Raw genomic sequence first — 20,296 nt, 5'->3', positions numbered from 1 at the left:
AAAGGTTGTTCGCCTGTGTTCGTCGGTGAGTGCCGGGACAATTTGTTTTGGGTTGCCGGGTGGTATGGTTAGCTGGATGCTATCCTGATTGAATTTTGTACTTTTAGACCCAGACCATCTTGCTGACAACTGCACATCGCCTTGTGTCATCTTGGCTGATTTAAACCCGCTCTTTACATGCTTGCCAGTTCTACGCCCTCTGTTCTGTCCACGCTGAGATGCTTGGCGATTTTCACTGCCTCAGCCACAAGTCACTGTTATGTGAATCTTAGTCCTCGTCTCAGAATGTCCACATTTTCTAATTTTATGCTGTGTTCAGTGTCTGGTGCATACCCTGCCATCGCCTGATATTTATCTACGACTTTCGGTGCTGTGTTAATGCACTGCTTATGCTCATTGATTCTGGTACGCCATTCCCTGGCTCTCTGACCAATACAAGACTTTGTAAAGTAATTACATTTTATTTTGTATACACAGCTCCTAGTCCTACCAACCAGAAGGTGATCCTTCAACTGCACAAAAACTGAGTGTAAAGTCTTCATCTTCTGTAATGCTACTCTAATGTTAGCGCATTGAGTACCCTTCCAATGACTTCAGATGCCCGCTTTTGTATGGAGTGACTGCTGTGCCGACCCACTCTTTGTTGGTATTCGGTGCTAGGACCGCTTTATTAAAAGTACAAAATCCAATCGGGATAAGATCCACTAATCTCTACTCCATCCCGCAACCCAAAACAATTGTCCCGGGCACTCACCGACGAACACAGGCGAACAACCTTTGTAAATGGCCCCTAAAAGGAATATTCCATTAAGATGTCCTGGACCGGAAAAGCAAGGCCGCGAATCCAGTCATCTCCACCAACCAACAAACAAAAACGTCAAACCGACACCCAGTACTTATCAAGTCGGCTCATCATAAGAAATCTCTCGAACTGGTTCCCTTACTGTCTTAAAACCCGATCGACCTGGTTGCTTACTCACTTGGCCTAAGGAAGCTTTTGTGTCCAACGTGAAACGTCGCCCAGCAATAAATCCACCGATTGTATACCAAACCTTTCTGAAACTTTTTGGCTTCCCGCGAAGAAACTTCAACAAGTAGGCTCGGGGACGTTGTTTTGTTCCTCATCGTGAAACCCCTTTGTAGTTGCTGGAGTATCCGAGATGCCACCTTCCAAGCAGCTCTGGGAGATGAGTAACTATACACATCATGGAGTGCTGTTTATTGGGGGAGTAATGTAGTTCTAGTCTGAAACCTAGGCTTATCGGTTATAGTGACAGCTGTTACACATATAGAATATTACTGATTCTGAAGTTATAATACTTTTAACAAAGGATGGCTAGCCAATGGCCTGTAGTTGCATCCAGACGCATTATTTGTTTAAGGTTAGTGTAGATTTTGTTCTGTAAGCTGAAAACCTGCACAGGTTTCAGGACCTTGAGTCTAAGAACCAACGCGCGCCTTAACTGTGACCATCCAAATCAACTGTGAGTCTGTATCGTAATACTACATTTATCGTCACCTGGAACAACCACCTACGGTAACCGGAAAAGTGGACATACCTCTGGACTCATGAAACTCTAGCGCTGTCGCAGCATCTGCTCCGAATGAAAAGTAATTATTGAATATTTTCAGTGGAAGTGTTGTGCTGAGAACTCGGTTTCTTGCCCCATCCTCAGCATCGTTGTCGGTAGATGTCACGGCCACATCGGAGCGGGGTTCGCAGTCCACATGCCATCTTTATGAAGAGAATCAGGAAGAAGTAATCTCAACGAGACGAAACAGAACACTATGGTAAGAAATGTATTCGCTTGGTAAGTAAACGTATGCGGGTATTGAGAAGCCGAGTGCTGGGTGCTTATTTAGGTTATGGCGACAAGAGGGCTTCTTTTGAAATGATTTCTCATTTCGCCTTGCTACATGGTAGACTGAAACAGGCTTGCCTGCCCATATTTGATAATGCAGTTGCATCCAGTGTGCTTTCGTAGTGTAATGGAAACAAGTTTGCCTTGCTTGTCAGATTTCTCGGGTTCAAGTCTCGGGAAGGCCAAGGATGATGAGTTTTAAGATGGGTTTTATTAGGAGCAAGGCATGGGTACATTGCTTCCCTGCTTTGGTGCGGAATCACAAGAATAAGTGCGCCATGATAGAAGGATGACTATTTAGACGAGAGTGATGTGGATGCGAAGTTTAGTTGTTTTTTATGCACTGAGCAACATCATTTTGTGTTTTTTTTCATCGACGGAAAAATGATTTCGAGTTAGTATTGAAATCAATGAGGTGAGGGATGTTGTGGCAGCTGGAAGTGTGGGAGTGCAAATTTTGACGGCTGGAGCCATTGTATGAGCTATAAACGGCTCATATGTGATTGTGATAATGTTGTTCTTGATAGTTTTCTGTTTAAGACAATGATGAGAAAAACGGCGGTGATAAAGCAGAATATGGTAGTGATGATGATGGTGATGATGACGACGGCGGTGATGAGCACCCCCTACGTAAGGGCTTCACAGATACGTCAAGGTAAATAACTAACAAATTGGTTGATCAGGCTCAAATATGGAAGATCTGTTTCAGAGACATCGATAGGACTGATTTACAATTAGAAAAGATTTCAGCAATGGTGTATGTCCTTCGCTTTCTGTGAAGTAACAAACAAATAAGATAGTGGGATTGGTTTACCACACGAAACCTACTTACTCAATTATCTTCAGCTGTGTTTTAACCCACTGGACGCTTCCGAATAACACCGATCGATTAAAATAGAATCTGAGATCACATGACTATACGGTCGGTTTCTAAAAGGTTAGTGGGGATTTCTGGAACTTCCAGCCCAAGTCCACAAATACGGCGTTTGGAAATCAAATGAGGCCGATCTGAAGAGTCCTTCATTGCTCATCACCAAAGTGGATTTGCTACGCTATTTATCTGGTGAGCAGCATGGTCCGCTTGGTTTCAAACCATACTACAGGGAGTTTAAAATAGGAAGGTCCGGTGTTTAACATCATAATTTTGATTACGTTATAATATCCAGTCAGGTGGCTAACGATCAAAACGCGTTTAAACGTCTTATTTCGTCTACCGTCCCTTCCAATGTCCCACATGACGAAGGTGAACTACGGTGCTAAGCTTGGATGCAAACTAAAAAACGCAGATTCATATACGAGATTATTGAGTGCATTGCCACTGGCTACTACGCGGGTTGCCTCCAAAGCACACCATGCAGGTTGCCTAAATCAAATTGAAACATGTGAAGAGCGGCAGAACATTATATCTCTACACTAACATGTCGTCTCCTTGCTCGTGTGGGCTGAAATATGGGATAGAACTTGCATACTGCCGGCATGATAGCAAGCTGAGAAATTCTGTCCTAAACTGGTACAAGCTATCATAAACAGGTGGTCTGTTCCTCTAACATTACCGGCAATGAAGTGGCCACACGAATAAACGAAATTTCTCGGACCACACACCAACATCACCCACATTATTCGTCGAAATTCCGGTTGAATACATAGAGTCTGGTTTCATGATGTTGCCAGCTGGTGCCTGTTTTTCGGCGCAGTACTTTAAATTTCTGAACAGCAAAAGCTGGATTGTTCAAAATAATCTCATTGTCCTCAAGCAAAACAAACGTCACAGAGATTGATAGCGGTAGCACCGGCTCGGCAGTTTAGCATGCAAATCAACCGTATGTTTGCACCCTTTGATATCAGTCAACGTGTCCCAATATCAGCCACACGCGCAAGGTCTTAGGAGCCGGATCTAATCCCAAAGATGCAGCTGAGTTTCTTGAATTAGTACAAGTTTTCAACACCATGAGCAGGAAAGTGTTCATTTACACTATCAAAGCCAGATTTACCAGTGCTCCGGGTAAGCGAAGCTCTATATTTCTCAGGTACACACAGTTTATCCAGAAAAATTCCCTCAGGCAATTCGGCCAAACGTGATCTCTATTAGGTCCCTTAGGTTAATAGTATGTAATAGAAATAACTGTGACGAGAATTCCTTTCAGATTCGTCCTGTTAGACGAATTCAGGATACAAATATGAAATGGGCAGGTGGGGCAATTTCCACATACGATCGTCGTCAGAGTGGTTTTTTGTCAGGGGCAGACTGAAGAGGAAAAGCGAATCCAACCAACTAGTCACTCATCCCCAGGGAAAAATAAAAAAAGATAAACAGTTTGCTTCATTATGCTGAACGGACAATAAGATGTTTCGCACTGGAAACCTTACCGGTGCACCTTCGAAACCTCAGGTAGGCTGAGCAGAGTCGCATGCCCTCTTAAATACTTTGTTTCAAGACCTACAACATTGTGTAGCAAGGGGCGCAACCGCCTGCTGAGAGTTTCTAACTAAATGAGTCCAACCACAGTTTCACCATAATTACTGCAAGCAGTTAACAGGGCGAGTTATTACTATCAGAAAATTCACAGAAAATTTGACGCATAACCGTTACCCAGGCTCACTCACAGAGAGTGACCAGATGATCATGCAATACTGTCAAATTTTAATTGTTTGAAAGGACTAGTAATGCTCTCAAAACGTCTTTTCCACGGGATCCCGGTGTTTCAATGCCCAGTTCCGCACATTCAGGTAAAGCATCGGCAGATAATGAAAACTGCAACTAAGATGGTCAGGATTGTCCCCAAACAACCCCAGTTACCTAAAATTACGTTTGAACATCCACTCAAGTAAGCAGTCAAATTACTGTATTGGGACATAGTGAATCGCCGCCCAAATTATTCTACTCAAATTTGTGGTGACCTATTGTTTAGGTCCCTGAAAATTTCATTGAATACATTAAATACATCTGTACACAAACGATAGATCATTAGCATAATGCAGTTTGTCCAAGAGATTTCCAGAACAATTACCAGCCAATCAAGTATAGTTTTGTCGCAGTGACAGTGAACTTACCTATCTAGTGCGACAATATCGCCATGTTCAATGCTCCGCAAAATCTTTGAAATCGGTTCATCGGCATAACCCTTGAGAGGAATAAAAGATTTTCATTCGTTGGTAAAGAAGATGGGTAAGAAATCTCTTATTTGTAAGCGGTGTTACTTCAGAAATACCCTATGTGGAAAAAATGTTGAATAACCTTGATGAAATGAAGATGCATCCTGGGAACAGCTCAACGCAAGGGCAAACACAAAAACCGAAAGTATCGAATACGAAGGATGCACAATGTTGTGGGCAAAAGTGGCCGATCTGGGGTCAGACTTGAAGGGATCAGGTAGTGGAGATAGTTTGAGGGTTAGGGTTTGTCTTTTTCACAAAATATCTTTTACCATTTGTTAGATTTACCATCACACAATAAAGGACAAAGGTGTGTAGCCAATTTTGTCTGACAAAAGTTTCAAGGAGTTCCACCACTAGCACAGTTGTCACTCACTTGGCTGTAAGAGTTTTGAATAATCCCAACGGCATTTTTCTTACACTATGCCAAGCACCTATCCAGGTACCAAAATCCGCCCAATATCGACACCTGGCCACAGCTGGGGTGATCGTGACTTCTTCACCACACCAAGGAGCGTTCAATAGACTATCTGACCACAGCTATGGCAAGCGTATTCACTCACGCAACCAGTGTGTACTCAGAAGACGTTTATACGCGTATTGATTCTTTCATGGTTTACCCGTGTGATCTCAGCTAATTCAGGCCAGTCAATCATGATACAAATACTTTCCCCACTTTTACGTGCATACTTCGCTTCACCCTTGCTTTGCTTATTTGGTTTGTTCGCTCTTCGTTTTGTAATCCCTTAATCTGTATTGATCAGAAGAATAGGTCGCAAAAATAGTATTCATCGACTTGTGTTTTTAATGGTGTTGACCTATTTATAGGGATGATGCGTGTGCTCATTGTTCTAGAGGTTTGTGGGTTATGCACCGATGAGTATTACCAGGGTGGATGAAACAGCAATATTTGCCTGGGCGGACTTCATTTGCAGGGCAAAGTCTTCTAAATAATCCCATACATTGTTGGATAAGGGCTATTCAGATTTACTCCTCCAAGAGGGTGGTACTGATAACCTTGCTTATCCAGCCGGTGCTTGAAGTGGAAAGTGGCTGCAAACAATACTCACAGTGGTCTTGCCTTAGTTCCGCATCTCGATTATTTGAGTCAGTGGTCAAAGATACTGAGGTTAAGGGGGTATGTTGTATGCTGGCGATAGTGTTCATGGGTTTTTCACAGTATTCTTTTCCTTGCTACAAGCCTTCTGAGCGGCATTTCTGTGTTAGGTGACAGCAAGCGCTTTTGCTGGCGTTACCAATGATACGTTAGATGGTGATGCTCTTGATAAACATGGTGATTTCACATTCCACGAATTATCAGCTAACTGGCCATTCTTGTGCCGAATTAATAGAAGGGGATAAATGCAGTCAGATACCATCGACTATCGGACAGTACAATACTTACCGCACCCCAATGAAGAGTTCGAGCTAAATCGTTGCCCGTACCCAGAGGGAGTACAGCCACAGGAGGCATTGGAGATAAACCGAGTTCCTCGATTGTCGAAAGCACCCAGCCAACCGTCCCGTCACCACCGCAAGCCAGAACTCTAAGGTTTGGTACACGAGCAAATAATTCTAACCTGCAAGAACAAAGAACCGCAAGTAACGTCGTAAGTTCACGTATACACCCCACAAGATACCTGGTAAAATGTATAGGGAATGAAATGGACGTGTTTTACGAGACAGCTCTTCCTATGGGCACACTTTTTTGTCATTTACGTTTGATCCGTTTGCTCCATCAGATGCGGTATCTTATTGTATCTCAACGTTTACCGTAAAACAGAGAAACATGCTACTGAGGTTTCTGGTTGTCTAGTTTGAGATGGACGGGACAGAAATGATGGGCACCAAAAATCAGTGTAATGCTAGCGGGTTAAACGAAACCATAGAAGAACACAGAGATGAGAGACATTTCGTAATGGCTTGATGTGTCGTCAGTGGAGAACTATCAGTTAAAAAAATAAAACGCTGTTATTCTTGGTTAATCTTCCATGAATACACCAGGCATTTCTAGTTATTGAACTCCCGTAAAAGTGAGGGTAAGGGAAAGGGCTTGTTTCAGTAAAAAACAAGTTCCTTCTGGGACCAAAAGGCTAACGAGAGCCGGTTTAATTTGCATGTTTGTCCAGTCCGCTCTCGTCTGATATTTGGACTATCAGGAGGCGAAACAGACAGTGGAGATCAGTTGGTCACTGGGATGCTGAAATTATATGACCAAACTGAACAAATTCTTGCTGAGTGCGACATCCACTGGCAACCAAATTCCGCGGACTGAAAACATGGACACGCGATGAACCAAATGCATTCACTTCAATGTTGTCTGATTCAAACTTCCTGAGAAAAAGTGAGACAGTTTGAGAAAACCCTGTGTTTTCTGTGAGCGCAGCCAAATTTAATAAGTAATTGAACAGTTCCGCTTGATGGTCTTCCCTCTGTTTTTTTTTCGTGATAACGTTTGTGGATAGACATCCACTGGCAACCAAATTCCGCGGACTGAAAACATGGACACGCGATGAACCAAATGCATTCACTTCAATGTTGTCTGATTCAAACTTCCTGAGAAAAAGTGAGACAGTTTGAGAAAACCCTGTGTTTTCTGTGAGCGCAGCCAAATTTAATAAGTAATTGAACAGTTCCGCTTGATGGTCTTCCCTCTGTTTTTTTTTCGTGATAACGTTTTGTGGATAAAAATATTGATTAGAATTGAATTGGTGAAAAATCTCGACAGTATTTGGGGGCAAAAAAACACTAAACCACCGCAAGACTGCCAGGCCAAAATAAATGATGCTTTGCCCGAAAATGTTCTAACTAAGCCTGCCATCGGCAATGAGCTGGACACAGTGCAATGTATGTTCTGGACCTAAAACATTTTGATCTAAGCTGGACTTTCAACTCCCTGCTTAATCAGGGCCACTGATAGCCCGACAGAACTGTCCCATATTGGGAGACGAACGGATGGGAATCTTCCTTGTTTTGAGGTTGCACAAGAGTGTGCAATTTTTTATGTGCCGTCCGATTCTGTATCAGATTTTGGATGTCATTTCTCTTGCGTTTATAAAATGTACAAATTCAACGGCGACAGTGCGGAACAAACGTGACCCAGAAATTTCCATGCCAGGACTCTAGATACACTCCAAGGTTACCAGTATTGTGTACACTATGGAAACTTGTAACAAGTGATTTATTTGTCTGGCCATTTTCTTGTGAAAGTGGTATGCTATGAAAACTAGGTACCGACTGAGTGTTCTATGTCTAAGTTGGAGAGGAAAACAGGTGGTAAATTTTTCTTGGTATAGCTTCTTATACATTCCTCTTAATGTAACTCGTGGGGAAGAATTTGAACGTGATATGATTAGACTGACTTAATAGCCATTGTTGTAGCCCATCTTGAAGCAAGTATGCTGCAAACATCGAGAGGATTTTGTGAGGGGGTTTGGATGTGCTGGAATATCAGTCTTCGTTTATCGAAGGGCAGAACTTCAAGCGGTGATTTTCGGTTCCTTTGTAGAAACCGGAGTTGGGATACATTTGACGGTACTTGGTTGTTGGTCTGTTCGCCGAGCTTGGTAGTTGGATTGCAAACGGTACACAGTTTCTAGCACGTCACCACGGCTGCCGAAGAATATGCACTGGTTAACCATTTGCCCAAAAGCTCTGGTATATCAGTAAACTTAGACTGTGTACTACTTAGACTTACATCGTCGCCCTGATGTGTCGGACTGGTTAATTTATCCTTTTGACAAATTGTTGTCTAATCTTCCGAAAAAGAGTGAATGATAGTTGAAGCTTCAGGCATTCAGACAGCTGAACATTTTTTGTGGCTTTGCAAGAAGATGCCAAATCAGTCTGACATCCGTCTGACATCTTAGCTTGATAGCGACTTGTTTTGCAATAAATGTCGGTCAGTCCATTTTCGCTAACCGGTCAGGCAAATATCATATGCCAGAAGCTTTGATATTTGTGCAGCGCAGCACTGACGATGGTGGGGCAACTTTTATGATACATCAAAACTAAAACCGGTCTGACTAGAGCTACTCCTTCGTTCAAAAAAAAACGTATTTGAAAGGCAACTGTTCTTCAAGAGCACATTTGGAGGGGGCTGGAAATTCGCTTCTAAGTCGGAACTAGTAGGTCTTGTTATCGTGAGTCTCTTCCGAGAGCACTGGTATATTATTCAAATCGGGTAACTTGTGCATGGTGTGTGTAACGTTCCATGCCTGAAGATCGCTAACTGCATTTGCAAGTAATTAAGCATACGTTAAAATAATTGTGTAACCCCATTGACATTAGTAACAGTTCGGGGCACGAAAACACTGTAACCTGGATTAACTTCAGTGCGTGATTTTTCGCCGTAAAGATTAATCAAAACAGGGTTGTTTTATGGCAGATTGGACTGAGAAGATGGGTGCAATCCTACTTGGGGCTATAACACCATCATGATCAATCTAAAGACGCCTAGCAGTGCTCCAAATAAGGTATACGATCCCACACATTAGTCAGCTCATAGATACTGGGATCGTCGTTCGTGAGGGTTGTTGATCACTGTACCTGGAGAAAACGAAAACAAGTGGCCCGTTGTATGTGACATCATCCAAAAATTTAGCCACTGGCTTGGATACGGTTGATAAGCAAGAAATGCAGCATGTTTTGTTGATGTGACAAACGACGGAAGTTCCGTAACAGTCCACTGAGGAAAATTTCCATTTCCGGCTCCCGTATGTCTAACGTTGACACTAACGTGGACTTTCAATTCCGTGTAACTCCAGTTTAATGCTTAAGCTTGCAATAAGCCTGATGAACTATGTCAAAAAAGAAAGGATGAACTCATCATCGGAAGTTCAACGAAATAGTTTTTGTGAATATGAATCCCCTTCTCCAGTCCCGTCAGGCATTACAAAACTCTGAACAAGAATTGTGTGCAATTCGTGATATTCTGTAGGTAAAACGGCCATAGAAAAGGATGCTAGCTGACATACCAAATAATGTACGGTGATAAAATATCAAAACGTATTTGCATGAGATGCAGCACAATACAAAACGTTCATCGTCACTTACCCCATGCGCGGACCGCCCTGGGATAAGTCAAAAACTTGTCGGGGATTGAGCAACCACTGAAATTTCCGAAGCAGCGAAAATCCCTGATTGCCGCCTGATCTTGGATTGAGAAATACTAGAAGTGGTTTTTGTTTCACCGCAGTAAGCGGGTTCGGTTTAATCACAAACGGTAAGTTCGGCGCCAGGATTAAACTGGACAGGCCCGTTGACGGTGACACACGGCCATCTGTCAACGATGCAACGCGTAATGACTCAATCTCCTCCGCACTTGGCTGACCCAGATGGTCCGGCCGAGAAACAGATGTCACAATTTGAGATCTGGTATGTTCCAGATCATTGATAGGAGGACATATTAGACTTGAAGTGCGCCTGATGGAAGACTTGAATGTGTTCTGGAACGACAGAGAATACAGCGCGTACGAGATAAAGGTGTCCGTAGAAGTTTGCGAGTCGGTAGCTAGATGAATTCACCAGCCAAACATTGATTGCTTTTCTGCACTTTTATCATTTGGTGCGGGTCGATTTTAAGGCTACTCTACCTGCCTACAGCAGTCTCCTTTTTCAGGTACTTACCAATCGACTATTTGTATAATCTCGCATAAGTAATTTTTGGAAAGTCAGGCGCCATCCAGTATCGTTTTCCTACTTACTACACGATTTTGACAGGTTCAACAACAACAAAAACGTTGATCTAGACGCCAACTTCCAAAAATGTCGCAGTCAAGTACAAATTAAACGAAAAACTGCCAAAATCAACTCTACTATAAAAAATATACAGCAAAATATTTAGTGCACAGAAAAAGGCGCGTATTTGCACATTTTTTGGAAAATAAACCACAAAAGGAATGTTGTCTTGCATTATTTTTACAGGGAAACCGCAACGCAAAATACTCACCTTGTTTTCAGCTAGTATTTCAACATATTCGTATGTCAAACTTCAACCTCTCTTAGTTATTTGAGACCAACATATTTCCTGTAAGAACAGCCTGGCCTTTTCAAAAGTGGGTTATTTTGTTATGAAGAGAGCCATTATTTGGTTTCTAACTAGCAGACCGACTAAACCACTATTCTTACTGATTTTCTTAAGAATTCAAGGTTTAGAAATTGCATGACTATGGACTGTCCAGGACGGTATACACAGATTAAGCTTGGAGAGACTCTGACAACTCTCATTTGCAACTACGAAGACGAATCATTTTAACTGTTGATCTAGTTCATCCAACTTGGTAGTTAGGTTGCAATCGTTTCGTTACTATAAGAGAAGCCCGTTGCGTGGTTGAGCGGGTGTTTACTGCAGGTGTACTTGCTTTTGGATAGTTTCTAAAGAGTATTTGCTAACTGAAACCCTAGTGGCTCTTAAAGGTTTTGCTTGCGTATGATCTGATTGGTCCTTTCACAATCCGCGATAACTTTTGGCCCGATTTACTTACGCTTGATAGGCATACTGGTTGTCTTTACTTCGTCCCGACTGGCCTATCCATGTTTATTGTCCCTCACCTTTCGACCTGTCTTCCGCCTTCGGTCAGTCAACCGGGCGCCTTCCATGTTTAATTTTATTCTTTGGATTGGTGTATTCCCGAGTTCTGTTGAACTGTGTTTGGATGTTCTGAGTTCTGAAGTCTTCCGGAGGCACTCTTTTGTCCTAGAAATTACTTTTTATTCTTCTTCGATATTTGATCTTGGCTGTTGTTCTATGCCTTAATTATAATTTCATTGTATTCAAACAGTCTGGGGTTCTTTTGGCGATTTTTGTTCCTTTTTTACTGGCTTCTTATGTGGTTTATCCCTCAGGTTAATAGATTGGGTCTATGTGCTTTGTTGATGCGTTCCTCTTTTGAATATCCTTTCACCATAGTTTCAAGTTCCCTCATTGTTCTTATTTAAGCTGGTGTACGTATCTGACTCCAGGTAACTTGTCTCATCCGTGATCTCCGTGCACAGAGGAAAGTGAGAATTGACCGTATCTCTTAATGGCGATATAATGTTCCCGCAGTCTGATATTTTTACCCCATCAGAAACCTCGTATAAAGACTGAGATGAGTTTCGTGAAGACCAGCAATGGCAAAAACGTGTCTTGTTATTTTACAAGGAAAGCCTCTGAAGGATTTTCACCGGCTCCACTGGCAAACTCCGTCGTGATTTAGCGCACCACTTTGTACCACCGTTTTTCTCTGAAGGCATGCAGTTTAACTTATCCTTGCGGTGAAAAGGTAAACATGAGACCCGAACTTTGGTCAAAACAACACGAAAAGAAAGCAACACTGAATGTCCTACAGCGAGCATTCACAGGATACAGGCTTCAGAGGAAACAATAATAACCAGCGAATAGATGAACTAAGCCTCACCTTTTCGGGCATCTTGATTATCCAATGAGGTGGCACAACCAGTGCTGCGTGGGTGCCCATACTACACGGTTCATCAAGGAGAGAATCGTTGAAGCAGGAAGGTTTGCTATGATAGCTTGCTTTGCACCAGGTGCACTGCTTGGCCACAGCTTCCTGTGATGCACAACATTGGAAAAAAACAAAGTATAGAAACGCAGTAGGTAGAAGAAAAACCACTAACAGCTTTCTTTATAACGCGGCATTGAGATTTAGCTGATTGCATATAAAAATGGGTGGAAAAGTCTAGGATTGTCATCTTCCTACGAGACCCCAAATTGCACTACCTTAATAAATGCGACTGAAGACCACCCGCAGACAAACTGCTTGGTCACTTATATTAAAACAGAACCGGTAGATCATTGCATTTTACCATTAAGCCACACCTCATTCTTCCGGTTCTTTTTCTGGCAAATGTCTTGTTTTCTGTGACTTTAGCGTAAAAATTACGTGTAGGTATAAAATCTGTGGGTTTTTCTGGCGCGTCACCTTGTTATCTGTGGCTAATACCCGTCAACCACCCCCGTAAGTTTAAATTAGGGGTTGTAAAACACAGTGTACGCCAACTTACTCAGTAGTGTCTTGTCTTTAGACGTTCCGTGAAGAGACGTTTCATGTTATAGCTATGAGGTTCGCACACAGTTAACTATTTTGCAATTGTGAAGCGTTTTGTGGGAGGTGGAAAGTTCATGCACGTAATCACAAATGATTTTTATGAATAAGTCTAGAGATGCATCAGTTTGAATGTGTGTTTGGGAGTAGTCTGGTCGAGATATGAAGTAGGCAAATAAAGTGGTGCCCAATAATCAGATTGTGGCCTATTACGATAAGGTCAGAGCTATGCATAATTGATGCAGGAATCGACATGAAGAAATGGGTTCTTCAAAATAGGAATCTTGCAAACAGCCGTGGTCTGACAACATGAACCGACACTGCACAATTTGCTCACAGGCACTCCGCAAAATATATGCCTTTCGTGATGCTCGTGAGCAATAAGCTGTGGTTGTCGTCTGCCATTAGATGTTTGGGAGCTAACCACCTTTCAGGCCTGATGTTACTCAAGAAGTGCGGCGAAATGAAGGCAATTCACTCAGATATTCGCACTTTACCACAGTTAAACTTGTTTATCAGGGGGTAGTTGAGAAAGGCGCAACAAGTGTTGATGGCAAATTGAAGAGTTCACACAGCTTTCTATCACACTTTTTTAACAGTTGTCCACCAAGGCTGAAATACATGCTTATTTCTCAGCTTTTACAGATGAGGAAAAAGTGGTTTTTGCTCTCACAAAAATTATGACAAGGTTTACTGAGGCGATTGAAAAAAAGAAAACAGTTACAGCTATCTTAACTCGGTTTAAAGCCACTAGATTGTCATTCAAAAAACCAGGTCAAAATGGGCGGTTTAATTGGCATTTAATGAAATGGCAATTTATCAAGAAATTGGCTACGAAGTCATTTTGCTGACAAGATTATCGGACGTTTTTTTCTGACCACCTTCTTATAGCTTCCTTTGAGTTGATGAAACTTTCCTATTTTTGTATATAACTTCAATATAACCGTTGCACCGAGAACATTATTAAAAGAGCAGTTTGGCAGAGTAATCCAGGAATAAAGTTTTGTTGTAAAGAGGGCGCATTAATTCATAGGCCTATTTTTGGAAACCACTACCGGTGAACTTATATCCAAATCCACCGCGGATAAAACAGCGTAAAAGCTCAGTTGGTTGTTAATTCCTCCGCCACTCAGTATGAAGACTATACCAGACAAAGTCCACCTTTGTCGTCTTATGAGGTGATATTCATACAATAGGATGACTACACATACGATATTACTGTCTAGGAAGACTGCTTTTGTTATGACCTTTGTGAGTGACGCTTTTGTTGCTTGTCTGTTTCCTAACGATGTGCAGATAAGATTGCGTCCCAGATCTGGTCAGGTAGCAATGACGTTTCAAGACTGAAACGACCTGTTCTATCTAAGTACCGGGGATCAGTCAGTGCCTGTAGCAACGCTGAGGTGGTTTTGTCAGCAAGGGACTACAATCCAGCTAAGTGCATCAGCTGACAGTCAACCAACAACTGAAAATTATGCCAACTGAATACGACGGAGTGCTGCAACATCGGGTAAATTTGAGGACGTAATCCGATTCGGCTGGATTGAAGGTTGCGTAAACGCAACTTCATATCAACAGCAGACCAAAGTTCATCACTGCTCGACAACTTCAGAAGGGGAAATTATAACGAGTAAAGTTCTCTAATTTGAACCAGCTAACTGTTTCGGATATCCAAACTACTTGTTTCAGGCAGTGTGCCAGAATAAGTTTAATGTTTTTGGCGTTTGGCTTAAAAATTAGAATCACCGGCTACTTCACTCATGGAACACAATCGTTGAACCATTGAGCAACTGACAGCATTCTTTACCATCTTTTGGCAACAGACGAAGGTATCTTCAAATCAATACGGATAAAGTGTACGGATTAAGTTCAGAAACACAATAATTCGGCAAAATCTGACGTTGCATTTAAGCGGCTGAGCATGATACATTATTAACGTCTTTGTCATTGAGTAAATGGAACGCTGGATTCGGAGAAAAGTCTTTCCATCCCAAAGAGAGAGTGGAATTAGAACACACTGATTTGCAAATTAGAATGGCGTTGTAGAGGAGACTCAAATGAATCCCGGCTGAATCTCTTTTTTGTGTCATTTTTTAACTGTGTGCTATTTGAAGGCTCCCTTAGGCTTCGGTGTGATATTCGTGATATCTGATGAGCTCCAATAAAGCTGGAACAAGTATCGAACTATCAAAAAGCATTTAGTAACCTCAACAGTAGTGTGATTTCTCAAGGAATTGGAATTCTCCCAGCAAAATGGAGGAGGAAATGTTACGAAATTTACGAAATCACATTTCGTAATTGCAGACCCGGATACGTACCGTAACATAAAACAAGGGCGACTGTACGAAATACCGTAACACATGTACACACGGGGCCTGCGTCTGACGCATATTCCATAACACACGCTAGCGTCTAACTTCTCTCTTCATTTCGAATAATCCACTAATGTGATCAAATTCGCTTCACTTATTCATGGTCGTACAAAACAAAACATGGTGCTTGACTCTGACTATTTTCTCTTGTCAAATAATGACATAAATAGATGTTAGTCATCCCTGGTAATTATCCTTTTTGGGATCTTCCAATAAGGCTGAAGTCAGAACACTAATTAATTAGACCAGTCGTTCGTTTTAAATGAGTTTATCTGGCACAACATTCATCTCAATATATCCACAACTGGATGAACTCAGTCTAAACTAGCTCTCAAGCAATTGGAGCGGAAGCATATCTGTCCTATTTGAATGTCGACTGATCAAATTAATTTATGGTGACAAGCTTGGCATAACTCTCCTTTAGGTTCTGTGTGCGATTAGTTCTAAACTTCAGCCTTGTTATTCCGCATAGTTTAATCTGGATACCAGTTTGGTGAAGTCCAATTTAGAAAGACCCTCCTGAAAAAAATTACTTGTGCCTTTCGAGTACTGATAGACGCGTGGAGAGCTTTCTATTCTGTCCTGTTTTTTTCCTTAAATTGTGCCTCACGGCACTGTAAAACTTGATGCCTGGGCGCAACAAAATAACTGTTGCCGTAGAACACTTGTGTTAGGATTATCAGCTTTTCATCGTTTCCGTTCCGATCTCCGGCCAGTATTATACACATCATACACGATACGAAAAACCGGGGCGACTTTCTCGAACAGTGGCGTTTCTTTTAACAGAATCCTCCATAATAGACAGTTCATCTATGCTATCCTTTCAAACAACAGCTACGTCTCCTGTATGACCTTTCCTCGCTTCCCCGTAGCGGCCTACCGGGGAGGTAATAAAAACTACTTGCAAAGTAGTACCTGATGTCGCCGGGGGGGTTAAAAGGGCTGATAATAATTCAGGCCCGTAGGATCAAAACTGGGGCGCCTCTTTAATCAATTAAAAAAGGTATATTGGCTACAGTGAGCGCCTAACCCGCAAATTAAAATTTGGAAGCAGGGCAGTCGAAATTTGTCTTTTTCTCAAATTTGGGTGGTCAGTTTTTGTGAACTGTTCACAAATTTCTTTCCGTCACCATAAACCGTGTGACAAACATTCAATCACAGATTTTAGTACAATGTCACTTATGCTACAGTTTTATCAACGCAACACAAAACTGGTTGTTGTGGACGTTTTTTTTGTCATTCCTGTACCCCATCTTATGAAGGGTTACCATGGGCAAGTGAAATTTGCAATCACGTATACCTTAGAAAAAAACAAATGGCAGAGGTGGCTAGAAACAATAAAATAGTAGGTAACAAACGCGTACATTTTGGTAACAGCACATATTCTTCATCAAGTAAAGAACATATCCATCCCTTTTTAAACACAAATTTGTAGGACGATCCACGGATCCAATGTGTTAAGCAAAAGCAAATATAGATGGTATTGTGCTTATCAATGATGTGACGGCTATCAGAATGGCGGGCGTATGGCAATTTAGGATGATATATTCTGCCGAACGAACGATCTAATAGACGAGCGCAAGTATAGTCGATAATAGTAGACACAGTTCTACCATAAAACGTCCCTCAGGATCATCTCCGTCTCACTCATCTCCACAGCCTCCATTTGTCGTCCAGAGAAACATCGCTATGGACGCCGGATTGTGTTTCCTCCAATGCTGATAATGTCTAGCTCCTGAGTACCGCAACTTTCGGGCAATTCAATGCCCACCCAACAGTCTACTGATGATGTCTCTGTGATTGGTGGCGAAAAGTTTGCAAACCAGCTACGAAGTCGGGCGAACAAGTCCATACCTTATGTGTCCAACATGACTGAATGTCACGGTCCTGCAACCACGAGGCTAACTAAATGACCTTCAGGGGAAGAATAGGGGCTGGCATCGTTGGAGCATGCTGTAAAGCTGCAGCACCCTTGTTGGGTAGAAAAGATGCTCATTCCTCCATATATCAACAGAAAGTATAAATTAATTTCGGAATCCTACTGAGTAGTAAGTGGACAACGATGGGGTAACGGCCTTTGATGTTTAACAGCCCAAAACACCTGGAGCTTTCCAACTAACAACTTTCAGTCAGCCAGATGCCCCTGTTAAAGTTCTTTCGCACTTCCATAATGTAAAATATGTTGAGCTGCCTGAGATTCCCTTCGTTTACAGCCCAAAACACCTGGAGCTTTCCAACTGACAACTTTTAGTCAGCCAGATGCCCCTGTTATAGTTCTTTCGCACTTCCATAATGTACAATATGTTGAGCTGCCTGAGATTCCCTTCATTCTTCCCGTTCGGTACTCAATGTGATGAAATTATACAGTTGAATAAGATGTTGCATGAACTCTATTGGTCCAGGCAAAACTCTCATATTTGCCGGTTCCTGCCATTGCTTTACAACACGAAAGGCGAGGATCAATCGCTTTTTATCCGAACCACATCACTGAACACTTCCATAACATCAGGAAGTGTTACAAAAACATGACCGTCGGCTAAATCCTCATGCTATGCAAACAAACACAATTAGACGGGGCAAAACTAGGTCACGAATTTCGCTTGTTTTTGCCAATTGGCTTCCAGAACACAAATAATAACTTGGTCTTGTTAGGAGACAGAAACAATATGGTTTTTGCTGGATCGACGAATTTTCATGCACCAAACGTCCCACAGCTGATGACAATGAGACTGAATAACATGAACGTCAGTGGTCCAAATTTGTATCATCAATGACATTCCGTTTTCGACAATGTTTCATCCTTGCGCCATCAACAACACACAGCACAATTGAACCAACATGCAGTATTTTTAAAAAGATGTAGAGGACCAATGTGTTCATAGAAGTTGAAGGGGGGGGGTATCTGAATTAACTGTGAATAACACAATGATGTAATTTATTGTCATTCAAAACAAAGCAGCCAAATTTACATGTTTAGGATAAAACAAACGGGTTTGGTAAAACAAATCTACTGATAATAGCTAAAATGGTGGGCGGAATAAAATTACTCTTTTACCTAAACAAAGTGTTTTCAAGATCTGAGTAGACGCTCGGAATCATACAATACAGCAGGTGTTATCAAGCCAAAAATAACCTTTAGGTCACTCTGGGTGTTGCAATTGTTTTTCGTCCCCAAACCAAAAGATAGGATGATTGGACAATTTAATTTTGAAGAATCAAGAGAGAACATTTTGTTCGTCCATTCTGCCTCTTTTGGGCGGTCTGTGTGGTTTCATGGTTATAACTTGTTATAACAAGTTAAAACTTGTAAGCACTTCTGTTACAGTTGTCTTATTGTAGCAAAACTGACTAAGTGTTGTCTCTGCACAGTGGTTTTTAAACGTTGTTTTGCTATTGAAACATGATTTCTAGTTGGCGGGTCGCTTGTAATTTAACCAAGCTGCAAAATGGCGCATTAATGAAAGAGAAACAAATTTCAGGCTAACCCTGCAAGCACATACAGTGGAAGCTTTACTATACTGCGAATGAGTAACCATTGAGGGTGATCACGGGACAAGATAATTATACATTTTCTTCCCACTCTCAAATGCAGACCTATAGCACCTAAAGTAATGCTTGGTAACTCTGAATAAAACACGGGAGTCATCAGGCTTCTCTTTAGTTAGCTTGCTTAACAACAAACGCTTCTGCATTTGCGCTGATGATTTGGACTACTTCTAAAGTGCTCAAAAATTTCCTTGCAACATGCATGAAAAGCGACTCATGGTTCTTGATATAAGAGTAGTTCCTATGACCTGAGAAAATCTCGCATACAGGATTAGTGAACCTTCTTTCTAAATGTTTCGGACTTGCTGTATCCGGATCTGGAAGATTTCGTAAAACTGCTCACTGCTCTGCGCGGCACTACTTATGAGGTCAGTTAAGACATTCCATGTTTCGCCATTTCCGTCAATGTCATTTCGTAACTGAACATCAAACTAAGTGAATCCACAGATAAACACTTTTTGTGACCTAAGAAATGTAACCTGAGTGGGCGATGCAGCCGGATTTCTGTTAAATCCAGTTATCTGCGACTTAATTTCGAAGCATTTGTATAAATGTCAGTTCTCTTGATATCTGGCTTAGTAGCGTGACGTCTAATGATTCTGAGAATGCATGCTTTGAGATAACTGATGGGCTAATGGAATTCTCGTGTCTCCTCTCAGACCTTGCTAAGATGGATTTTCTTCTTAGTGATTTACGCGCTCGGAGTTTAATAACAGCATTTGTATGTGAGTAAGGAGTGATTTTAAGTATCATAACTTGGTAAAAATAGCCATGTGAGTAATGAAGCAGCCACAAATCGCCTATCTGAATTTGACTTAAGTCCACCAGAATGGCGAACGGGACAAACATACCCATGAGACTTGCAGTCTAACGTATGAAAACTTTTGGAATCAAACCACCTGAGCCGTTTTTAGTAAGTATATGAAAATAGGAACCGAAGGGTGAGGGAGTAAAGATCTAAGCGGACACCCAAGAATGCGGTGATCATTCAATAATGTGCAAAGTATCCAAGCTAAAATGAAGATATTAGGAATACTGAAGACCCAATGGAAACATTTACAGCTGTAAACTGAGGTTGTTGAGCTCGTGTTTAAATATTGCAAGTAGTTTGCGAAACACGGAAAGCATGCACAGTGGTAGGTCACTTGCATATTACACACAGTTTGTCTGGTATAGTAGGAGAAGCCATTCACAGGTGAGGACCATCTCTTGTACGGCTTCAGACTTCTGCGTTATGTTGTGAAAAACTGAGATTTTAGCCACGTTGTTCTTAATTTTACGTGGTAGGTTTTTACAGTACATATATATATATATA

At 41.7% G+C, this 20,296-nt stretch overlaps 2 protein-coding genes across 2 annotated transcripts in view; one reads left to right on the top strand and one right to left on the bottom strand.

Moving 5' to 3' along the window:
* Nucleotides 1–10,439, bottom strand: part of T265_14270 (hypothetical protein) — a gene marked incomplete at both ends in the record, with an annotated part of 55,375 nt that extends 44,936 nt beyond the window's left edge. Inside the window, 4 exons of the mRNA XM_009172875.1 lie at nucleotides 1,560–1,735; nucleotides 4,914–4,984; nucleotides 6,421–6,595; nucleotides 10,071–10,439. Of these exons, the coding sequence (XP_009171139.1) occupies nucleotides 1,560–1,735; nucleotides 4,914–4,984; nucleotides 6,421–6,595; nucleotides 10,071–10,438 (790 nt within the window). The remainder of the gene's footprint in view (nucleotides 1–1,559; nucleotides 1,736–4,913; nucleotides 4,985–6,420; nucleotides 6,596–10,070) is intronic.
* The window catches only part of T265_07356 (hypothetical protein), a gene marked incomplete at both ends in the record, with an annotated part of 129,403 nt that overhangs the window by 41,839 nt on the left and 67,268 nt on the right, over nucleotides 1–20,296 (top strand). Inside the window, one exon of the mRNA XM_009172855.1 lies at nucleotides 2,403–2,517. Coding sequence (XP_009171119.1) covers nucleotides 2,403–2,517 — 115 coding nt within the window. The remainder of the gene's footprint in view (nucleotides 1–2,402; nucleotides 2,518–20,296) is intronic.

Source organism: Opisthorchis viverrini (genome assembly GCF_000715545.1).
Source record: "Opisthorchis viverrini unplaced genomic scaffold opera_v5_169, whole genome shotgun sequence".
NCBI lineage: Eukaryota > Metazoa > Platyhelminthes > Trematoda > Opisthorchiida > Opisthorchiidae > Opisthorchis > Opisthorchis viverrini.
The sequence above is the reverse complement of the archived record's forward strand: the minus strand, read 5'-3'. Positions and strand labels throughout refer to the sequence as shown.